At 34.3% G+C, this 10,647-nt stretch overlaps 1 protein-coding gene across 2 annotated transcripts in view; it reads left to right on the forward strand.

Moving 5' to 3' along the window:
* Sp3 (Sp3 transcription factor) overlaps nucleotides 1-10,383 on the forward strand; it is a 46,686-nt gene extending 36,303 nt beyond the window's left edge. For both annotated transcript variants that reach the window (XM_038336604.2, XM_038336605.2), the window contains 3 exons: nucleotides 1,559-1,751; nucleotides 6,949-7,145; nucleotides 8,633-10,383. In XM_038336604.2, coding sequence (XP_038192532.1) covers nucleotides 1,559-1,751; nucleotides 6,949-7,145; nucleotides 8,633-8,949 — 707 coding nt within the window. In that variant the 3' untranslated portion in view covers nucleotides 8,950-10,383. The remainder of the gene's footprint in view (nucleotides 1-1,558; nucleotides 1,752-6,948; nucleotides 7,146-8,632) is intronic.
* Nucleotides 10,384-10,647: the final 264 nt, after the last annotated feature.

The following is a 10,647-nucleotide window of genomic DNA, read 5'->3' on the forward strand; positions in this document are numbered from 1 at the left end:
TTCCTGATGCTAGGGACCAAATTTTGGGCACTAACCACCAGCTGCATCCAAGCCCTACATACTTTATTTTCAAGGTATTTTTGTCAAAGCATTAGTGATTAATAAAGATATAAAATAGGCTTCTTAGGCTTGTATATATGCTTTTCAGGAATTTGGGGGTGTTTTTGTTGCTGTAAAGGATTTTATGTATATGATACTTTTATCATCATTTATCATCTTTTATTTTATTTTTTATTTATTTATTTTTTGGTCTTTTGAGACAGGGTTTCCCTGTAGTTTCTAGAGCCTGTCCTGGAACTAGCTCTTGTAGACCAGGCTGGCCTCGAACTCAGAGATCCGCCTGCCTCTGCTCCCGAGTGCTGGGATTAAAGGCGTGTCGCCACCACTGCCAGGCTATTTATTATCTTTTAGAATCAGTTTTCTGGGATGAGAAAACTGTAGTTGTCATAGGTTCACCTAGGAAAATCACTGCATATTAATAATGTAGAGATCCTTGTCTTGGCCAAGAAAATAACACGTTTTCTTGCTATATTCAATTTTTATCATTCTATACTCATTTTGCTTCCCAGTCTGGTTTATAATAAACCAGAAACCATCTCATACTTGGCATAGCCATTATAAGTATTTCAATAACTGTTGACTTTGAAGCTTGAGTTTGCATGTTACTATACAAATGAATGCAGGTGTATGCTCTCTGTGCTGGCCCCCTCCTCGGGAGAGAGAGGGAAGAAGGGAGGGAGAGATGGAGAGGAGGGAATGGAGGCTGACAGTTGACCTTGGGTGTCTGTCTCGATTATCCTTTTTGAGACAGAAGCTCTTTCTGAACCTGGAGCTGATTTGGCTAGCTAGCCAGTAGGCTCTAGGAATCCACTCAATTTGTATGTGTTCCCTGGTATGCTGCTCTGTCCCCACCAGTGCCCAACTTTTATGTGGGTATTGGGGACTTAGATCCTCATGCTCCTGAGGCAGGACACTGAACTGACTGAGGTGTATCCCTGGCCTTGTGAATATGTATTATTCCTTTACATTCATATGGTATCTATAAACAGAATGGCTACAAGTTGTAAGATATTAAAGATGTTTGTTCCAGGCTAAATTGGTCATTAAATTTACTGATTGGATCTGCTGTCGCAGGCCTCAAGTTTCAACTGTTTGGTATGCTGAGGGAGGAAGTTCGTGACTAGCCTGGAAAACGTAATCATAACTTATCTCAAAATTAAATATTACAAGAAAAAAGAGGGGGCCTGTGAGGCCCTAGGTTTGGCCCTGTAGCTCCTAGTTAACTAATGAATAACATATTTGAAGTTTACATTTCTTACTGGATCTTTAAAAAAAAAAAAAAAAGTAAGCTTTGCTGCTTGTCCTGTTCCCTCTTCTGTGAAGTCTTAAAAATAAAATGGATTGTTTACAAAGGAACATGACTATGCCTTATAAACAGTTGAAGTTTTTTCTTATATAATACTTGCTTTAACTGAGAAAATTTGAAACTGTTTGTCTTTTTAAACCAGTAAGCTGTATCTCATGTATATGTGTGCTGCCCCCTCCCCTTTATCTTTAGATATTAGGATCAAGGAAGAAGAACCTGACCCTGAAGAGTGGCAGCTCAGTGGTGACTCTACATTGAATACCAATGACCTAACACACTTACGAGTACAAGTGGTAGATGAAGAAGGGGACCAACAACATCAAGAAGGAAAAAGACTTCGGAGGGTAGCTTGCACCTGTCCCAACTGTAAAGAAGGCGGTGGGAGGTATGCACACATCAACCATGTGTTGTTTGAAGGAGTGCTAATATCATTAATTTTAAAAATACTGCATGCCATATCACTTAGTTACTGTAAATTATTCATCACATGATCATTTTGGGTGTGTGACTGACTGACTGTATGAGTGGCAGAAGTTAGATAACTAAATATATATAGATTTCATATCTAAATGCCTTTTAAACTAAAATTGCTTAGTCTTTAAAAGAATATAACATAGAATTTTATAGACCTCAGTTTATTAGCCTGTTTACAAACTATTGAGTTTGACCTAAATACAAAGAAAAATGCTATATAATGCAGAGAATGCTATATAAAAATAAGTTCAAAAATAGTTGATAAGTGTGAATACTTCCATTTTCAACAGAAATGAGAATGAAAGGTCTTGATAATGGGGACTTACATTTTTCAAAAGTAGCATGGTAGGATTTACCTTTTTTAAAAGATATACTAAGACAAAAATAATGTTATAGGAATGAGTTCAAATGGTTGGTAATTACTTTAAATGTAGCTAGAGTAAACTTATTAGGAGACTTAGGTAATAAAAAACAACAAAATCCATCCTGATGTTAGTATAAGAAACATTTCAAATAATTGGTACAGTATTATAGAAGATGGAATGAAAAATATCAAATTTTAGCAAAATGAAAACTTGGATAGCAATGTTGGTATCAAGCAAGTTGCAGTTAAATTGGAAAATACAAGACAGGCAGGATTATATTTCATAATGACATTTCTGCCTAGATTCAGTAATCACAGTACCTGTTTGCCCAGCCTTGAAATACATAAAACAGAAACAGATTGCTAAAGTTGTGCTAGCAAATCTCCACGCATTATTGTAAAAGGCTGCAATACCTTTCGCCTATGACCTACTTTAAGTATGCAAAATATGCTGGACAGTATAACTTTATATAAATACACATGGTTATAAATTTGGTTATCTTTCAGTTCTCTGGTTGGTCCTATTAGTTGATTTCTACTTTGATCAGTTTATTTGCAACAATAATGACTAGGACATAGATATCTTTCAGTGAGGCCTGAAAACCACAAAAAGGGGAGGCGACTGATAGCTGCTAACATATGAAAGCTACTGTATTCTTATAAGTGACACATGTGTCAGACATAGTAAATTACTTAAATGCACGTGTGCATTCAAGTAGAATTGCCAGCACTCAATGAGAGTTTAAGGCCAACCTGAGCTATAATAAGAGACCATGTTTTCCAGGAAAACAAACAAAAAGCAGAAACAAACCAAAACTGGACCAACTGGGTTTCGAACCCATTTATATACTCCCGAGTTTTAACCCTTACAATTGTATTGCGAACTCAATGGATCCGCTTCTGAACCTGACCTTAGATAATTTAGTGGAATTCTGGATAGGCAGTAACTTTCCTGAAGTGTATTTTTTTTTTAAAAAGGCACTTTCAAGATAAGTTACTTACCAGATCTACATGGTGGTCAGTGCTTAGCCTTAACTTAGGAAGTTCAACATGTTCCAGAAGTGCAGAGGAAGTAGAATATTTCAGAACAGCACATAAAAGCCCACACGTCATAATCCTGTCTCGGTCTAGCCACTGTAACATTTTTGTGTAATACCTACATATACTTTAAAGTAGAAACATCTTACTGTTTATGTCTCTTGTTTTGTAAGTTTTTGTGGCCTTATTTCCATGTCTGAGCTGTGTCATTTTTGATCTATGTATAGTATTGTATGTGGATATATAATTTAATTTTCTCTTTTTTTGGGAGTCATCAAAATCCTCACATATACGTCCTTGTACATCTGTCTGATTGTCTCATTAGTGTATGTTGGCAGAAATAGAATTGCTGGGTCAATGGAGTTGTCTACTAAAAAGCCGTATCTCTCTATACTTAGAGCAGCACTGTCTCAGGATGTCTATGTTCTCATGTGCTGACCAATTCTTTCTGTTCTTTTTTTTTTTTAAAACCTTTTAAAGATTGATAGACAAGAATTATCTCGTTTATTTTAGTTTATGTTTTGTTTTATTGCTTGGTGAGGTTGAACAAATTTGGTAATTAGGTTTATAAAATTTATTTTCTGAATTGTCTGTCTTGTGGAACTGTTAGTTTATGTGAACTTTTACATGTACAAGTATGTTTCCTCATTTCTTTCTACATTACTCATAACTGTCAGTGGTCTGCACAGTGCACTATATAAGTAATGGAGTTCACTTACAATTAACAAAAAATTAAGTTAGTCTTTAGATGCTAAAAGTATGCCAGAAATGGTAGCAGGTAATATTTTTTTTCATAGAATTTTTACTTCATTCTTTTTATAACTTATTCTAAACAAATCAAGGTTCTTAGGATAGTTTCATAGACTTGATTTGAACAGAATTCAACAGGTTTATATCCTTACCTTATATAAATAGCTAATTATTAGAAGCATTAACATAAATAGTAAGTCTAAGAACATTCTGCAACTTAATTTTTTTAAATGAGAATATTGGCTTTTTTTTCCTTAACCATTTTCTAAATACATATACAAATGGGCAAGATAGCATTTTTCATTTCATTTAGCTGCAGAAAACTGTTTTGTTTACTTTTTTGAGCAAGCTATAAAAGAAAATATTTCAGGGGCTGGAGAGATGTCTCGGTAGTTGATAGCATTGGCTGTTCTTCCAGAGGACTCAGGTTCCCTCCCCAGCACTGATATGGCAGCTCATAAACATCAGTAACTGGAGTCCCAGGGGATCCAGCACCTCAGTTCTCTGTGAGCACTGCTTGTGGTGCAAAGATACACATGCAGGAAAATCACTCACATTATAAAGTAGTAGATTTAAATTAAAATGGTTCAATTAGCCAGTTTTTATATAGGAGAACCAGTCTTTAGACACTAGTAGAAGAAATAATTGTAACAGTACAAAATGGTCTAAAGGCGTTATTGTTACATGGGTTTTGTGTGAATTAAGCATCAATCCATTAAATTATTTCAAAAGTTTGTCAGCATTTCAGCTTGCGTTTCTGCCACCATAGCAAAAGAGACTGTGATTATTTAGCTTTCCTTAATTTTGTCTAGAATTTAGATTTATTCTGTGTTGCTGTCTTGTCATTGAATTATTGGGCACAAGTTTAGACACTCAGGAGTAGAAATTTAAAATTGCTTAGTTACATGGGGTTATATAATGGACATTGTTATGTTCAAGATGGAAACACTTGAAGAGCTTTCTTTTCCCTCAGAGGAGAGGCCATGAATACTTCTGGTCTGTCTAGATCTTTCCTTGGGTTGAATTTCCTTAAGTACTAATTTGAACTTCAGCAAGCTAAACATTTACCTTAAATTATAATACAGTTGATGCAACTTGATATTTTTTCTTAGATGCATATTCCATTTTTAATGACTTTTTCCTCATTTGCTTTATAATTCAACAGGAAAAAAAAATCTTTCCCTACCATTTTTTCTCAGTCTTCTGAGAACCTGTGTTTGTTGCTGTTCATTTGTTAGTCTTGTATTTTGTTGGTACTCACAGGCTGAGTTTTGCTAAATTTGTCAAATCACACTGTAGAGTTTATAAAATCACAGTAGTTCACCGAAGTGGCAGCCTTAACAAAGGAGTGTGAAGTCATGAGTGAACTGAGTTGGGTTTCCTGTGAAATTGCTATGGTGAACGCAACATTAATACCAGTAAAGACACTGTTTCTTTCTCTTAGATCTATTTAAGAATAAAGCAAATTTTAAAAAGCTAAATTAAATGGAAACAAGACTTGGGCATTGAAAATAAGCCAGGAAAAACCTGTTTTTTCTCAACTCAGCTCTTTAAAGAGATTTAGAAATTGGGGGTGGACTGGAGCAGGAACTGGAATGTGTTAGATTATGACATCCTTGCCCTTGAGACAACAGCATGATTCCTCCTTGTCTTTACTTATGCTATTCCTCTGCCTGGAATGCCTTCCCTCCTTTCTATCTAAATCCTACCCACCTCCTCCACGAAGCCTTCTCTAACTACTGGAGCCCACATTGATGTCTCCCTGTTCAGAACACCTATGGCATCTAACAGCCAGCACTGCACCGTTTAGCACTGTTTGTCCTATGGCAATTTCACATGCTACTGAGTGTGAGTACATTAAAATATAAATGTGGGGGAAATGTGAGAAACGATAGGTGGATTGTATCCAGGAGGATTTAGTAGTTGTGGAAGGTTTGCAGGCTACACTTAGATTGAGATTGAGGGAGGAGGGGCGTTGGGAAGGGGTTAAAGGTGCCTTCTTTTTTTTTTAAATCTTAGAGAAACATTGTAAAGTTTATACATTGTTTTGATAATTCTGTCCAAAAAGTCAAGCTTTAAAAATATATTCCGTAACAATCCTAATTAATTTTTGTCAAGAAATGTTTATGCTTAATGCTATTGAGATACCGTTTGTGGATTCAAAAAGGTTTCTTCTTGCTTAGACTAAGATGCCTCTGTCCACTCATCTGAGCTCGACTCTCAAACTGTCCTTTGTACCAAATACTTAAGTCTATTGTAAAATTTTGAACTGTGGAAAAAATGGTATTTTGTTATATCTCTGTGAATAATTTGGGGTGGCTGCATTGGTTTATGGGGGGAGAATTTTAATAGTAAAGATAATTTTATTTGTAGTTTTTGTGTGAGATACCAGGAGAGTTAAGAACATTGCTTTAGCTAGATTTTTTAAAACTGGATTTCAAGTCAGTGTATGTTAGGTGTGACCATTGGAGCACTTAAATGTTCTTAAATCATGTTAATTTAAAACTGCTTCAGCTGTCTATCTGCCTTCTAATTGTATGTGATGAATTTCTGTACAGTATTCTTTGGATAATAAATTACAAAAATTATCTGACATTATGACTTTGAATAAACTAGTTTCCTGTACTGTTAATTGGATTGGTTCTGTATTTGCGAGTGATTCTGATGGGATAGTTTAGCTTATTGTACGTACATTCTTTGTGTATGACGTGTTCTTTTAGTTACATCATTATTGATTATAGTTATATTCAGACAACAATTCTTAAATAAACTTAATACATTAAATTTGTATGTTTAAAATACATAAATTTCCACATAAATAGATTTAAAATGGTTTTGGTTTCTGATTGTTCTCTTGGTGATAATATCTTCTCTTTGAAACTCAAGAAGCTATATGATGATATAAATGGTTTTGAATGTTTTGATATAAATGTATATTATTCTGTGTGTTTTTTAGAGGTACCAACCTTGGGAAGAAGAAGCAGCACATCTGTCATATACCAGGATGTGGTAAAGTCTATGGGAAAACCTCACATTTGAGAGCGCATCTACGTTGGCATTCTGGAGAGCGTCCTTTTATTTGTAACTGGATGTTCTGTGGCAAAAGATTTACACGAAGTGATGAATTACAAAGGCACAGAAGAACACACACAGGTTACTAATACTTTTATTGCCCCCCCTGCCTTTCTCCCTCCCTTTCTGTTAGGGATTGAGCCCATGTGTATACTCAAAACATATTGAGCTGCCTCCCTAATCTATATAGTTGGTTTTAACAGACAAAATGAATTGTAGTCTATAGCTGCTAGACATTTTTTCAGCATGACTTACTTATCAGATCTTTAAATTGATTAATTAGATAAAAAATCAGCCTCAGTAATACTAATTTAAAGTCTAAAGAACAAGCCAGTATAGATTTTCTTGAGGAATGGCTTTTATGTTATATATACTTGAGTTAGCTTTCATTGACTGTTGAATGTTTTAAAGCACATTTTACTGTTTATTCTGTTCACATATTTAAAATTAGCTGCTGTTTCTCTTACTGTTACGCTAGCAAATATCTATTCTGAAATTCTGATATTTTATCTTTTCTGTTTGAGTATCTGAGGTGAGGGAAGGGCATTTCATTGAGGTATTTGTTAATTTTTTCTTTTTTTACATAATATATGGTGATTGTATGAGATGGGTATAGGTCAGACTGAGACTGAAATCTAACGTAATGTAATTTTCTGCCAAAATCAAACAGAGTGTTCATCATTCTATGTGTAGTGTTGAACAACTGGGAGCTGATGCTCTAAGGTAGTGTTGTGGAAGGAAGTGTGGTCAAATGAGCAACATGAATTTTGAAGACTAATACACCAGGACTACTTGCAGTTCTTCTGTTAGGTTAAGCAAATAAGTTTGTCTCTGCTTCACAACTCTTTAATTTGGCTTTGAATGTCATAATGTCATAGAAGATAACATTGGAGTATGAGGCAGTATTAGATTCTCTGCTTGTTTTAGTTCTGTTTCCTGTTATTATAAAGATAAAAAATGTGATTAACCTTTTTGAAACTAACATGAGTGGCAGGACTTTTTATTACAGTTTGTGTTGAATATGCCGAGGAGAGAAAGTTCTAGATATAACAACATTGAGCGATTGGAATGTAGATCCTAAAATGATCCCCCAATAGAATTTTCCCCAGTGGAATTTCCTCAGTAGGCTGTGTAAAAGAATAATATATATGGAGAAGAAAAAATCTGATCAAATACATGTGGGTTATTTATTCACCCAAGGGCATGGATTAAAGAGGGAACATGAATTCATAAGGTAGTACCTTGAGCTTTGAACCGTGTCGGGTAGTCTTGGTGCATATGTTTAATTCCAGCACTCAGGAGGCAGTAGCAGGCAGATCTCCAAGTTCAAGATAGCCTGATCTACATAGTGAGTTTCAGGAAAGTCAGGGTTATACAGAGAAACCCTGTTTCAGAGGAGGGGGGGAAAGAATGCCAAATATTTGGGTAGAGTTATCTCCATAGGGGAAATCTTCCAGGGGCAGCTCATGAGACTAATACAGCTCTTCTAGATCTTCTGTTTCAGGAGAGACCATCGTTAATCTGTAAAAGTGGAATTTAAAAATAAGCAGTTTCATTTTTCTTTACAGGTGAAAAAAAGTTTGTTTGTCCAGAATGTTCAAAACGTTTTATGAGAAGTGACCACCTTGCCAAACATATTAAAACACATCAAAATAAAAAAGTTATTCATTCTAGCAGTACAGTGCTAGCATCTGTGGAAGCTGGGAGAGATGATGCCTTGATTACTGCAGGAGGAACAACACTTATCCTTGCGAATATTCAACAGGGGTCTGTTTCAGGGATAGGAACTGTCAACACTTCTGCCACCAGCAATCAGGACATCCTTACCAACACTGAAATACCTTTGCAGCTTGTCACAGTTTCTGGAAATGAGACAATGGAGTAAATATTACACAAATACTTATTCATTGTGGTTATTTTTATACAGTAGTGAGAAGAATATTGTTCCTAAGTTCTTAGATATCTTTTTATTGATGTGCAAAAATTTTTGGATTGACAGTAACTTGGTTATACATGACACTGAAATGCCTTACTTTGTATGATATTCCATAGTATATTAAAATGGTAAAATTGCATGGGTTTTGTAGGTACTTTTGGAATCTAGAAGAAATGAAATTTTACCAAGTTATATAAAGAGAAAATTGAATTTAACAATGCGAATGGTAGTCTAACCAAATGCATCAATCCTGTGTGGTTTAGTGTAAAAATGAGAAACTGTTGGTATTTATCTATTGTAAGATAAAAAAAAGTTGGTGGGTAAAAGAAATCATGTTATGATAAATTTTTGTAATTTTCTTGATGACTGGAATTTTTATTATGCATAACTGACAAATCAAGTTTCCAAGCAAATGTTACATAGTGTAGGCTTTACTTAGCTTATCAATTTGTCATTTTGAAGCTAATTATTTTAATTAGGTTAACTGTACAATATTTTAAGCATTACTCTTGTAAGATTTTGAAAACTACATTTTAACATGGACCTTTAGGGATAGTCACCTTTTAAATCCTGTTGAAAAGCCATGTTTAAGATTTAATTTGCCAAAATAATGTCTTGTTAATATTCTTTCAATAATGAAGTTGGGCAATATAACCGATGTTTTTAAAAAGTTTAAAATGTGTAGGTTGAGGCATTTGGGTGGTAAGAAAATGTTCTAGTGAATTACCCCTTTTCCTGAAGTTTGGAGGACCAAAAAAAAGAACAAAAAACAACAACAATAATAATAAGGTGTATTGCGTCTTAGCAGTGATTGTTTTCTTTCTTTCTTTTTTAAATCCAATCTTGTTTCCAAAAAACATGTCTGCCAGGGCCTTAAAAGCCATTGTGTAAATTACCAATAAAGTATAACATATGCAAACATAACAAAATCACTTCCACAGTGACGATACTCCAACCATATGGATATTAGTCATAGAAACTAGAAGCTTTATGATATTTTTTTAATTTTTTTGTCTAGATAGTCTGCACTTAAATATCAACCATTTTCCTTTTTTGCTTCTTTCCTTAAAATTTATATGTATCCAATACATTTAATTGAGAAATGTATGTTTTTTATTATGCTGTATTTTCTTTTTATTTTTTAATTATTGTTTATATTTTCAATTAAAAATGTACAAAATAAAATTACATTGCTGGTCTTGTAAGAGCGCTACAATTTTCCTAAATGTACCTATAGCTGCAGCAGTTCACCTATTTCAAGAAGTTGGATTCTGTTCATTTGTTATCTTAAGACCACCTCAGACTGAAAGGCTACCTTATTGTACGTTTAAAGTGTATTATAACAGTGTGGTAGTTAATAAAACACTATTTTTTTTCTTTTGAGTTTGTTGTAGTCCAATGGATTTAAAATACTGCAGTGGTATGGATAAGAAAGTCTAGCTTATCTTTAATTTTGGCCTCTTATTTTAAGATTCTTGATCTCAGATTCTGGATTGTACACAAATATATTTACTTAAAAAGAGGTGTATAGAGGTGCTGGCAATTTAATTTTTCACTTAAAATGAATTTATTAAATATAACTTGAAAAAGTAACTTCTTAGCTCACATTGATTTTTATCAGTTTTATCAACGCCATTTTGCAAACTA

This window comes from Arvicola amphibius, chromosome 7, assembly GCF_903992535.2.
Source record: "Arvicola amphibius chromosome 7, mArvAmp1.2, whole genome shotgun sequence".
Taxonomy (NCBI): Eukaryota; Metazoa; Chordata; class Mammalia; order Rodentia; family Cricetidae; genus Arvicola; species Arvicola amphibius.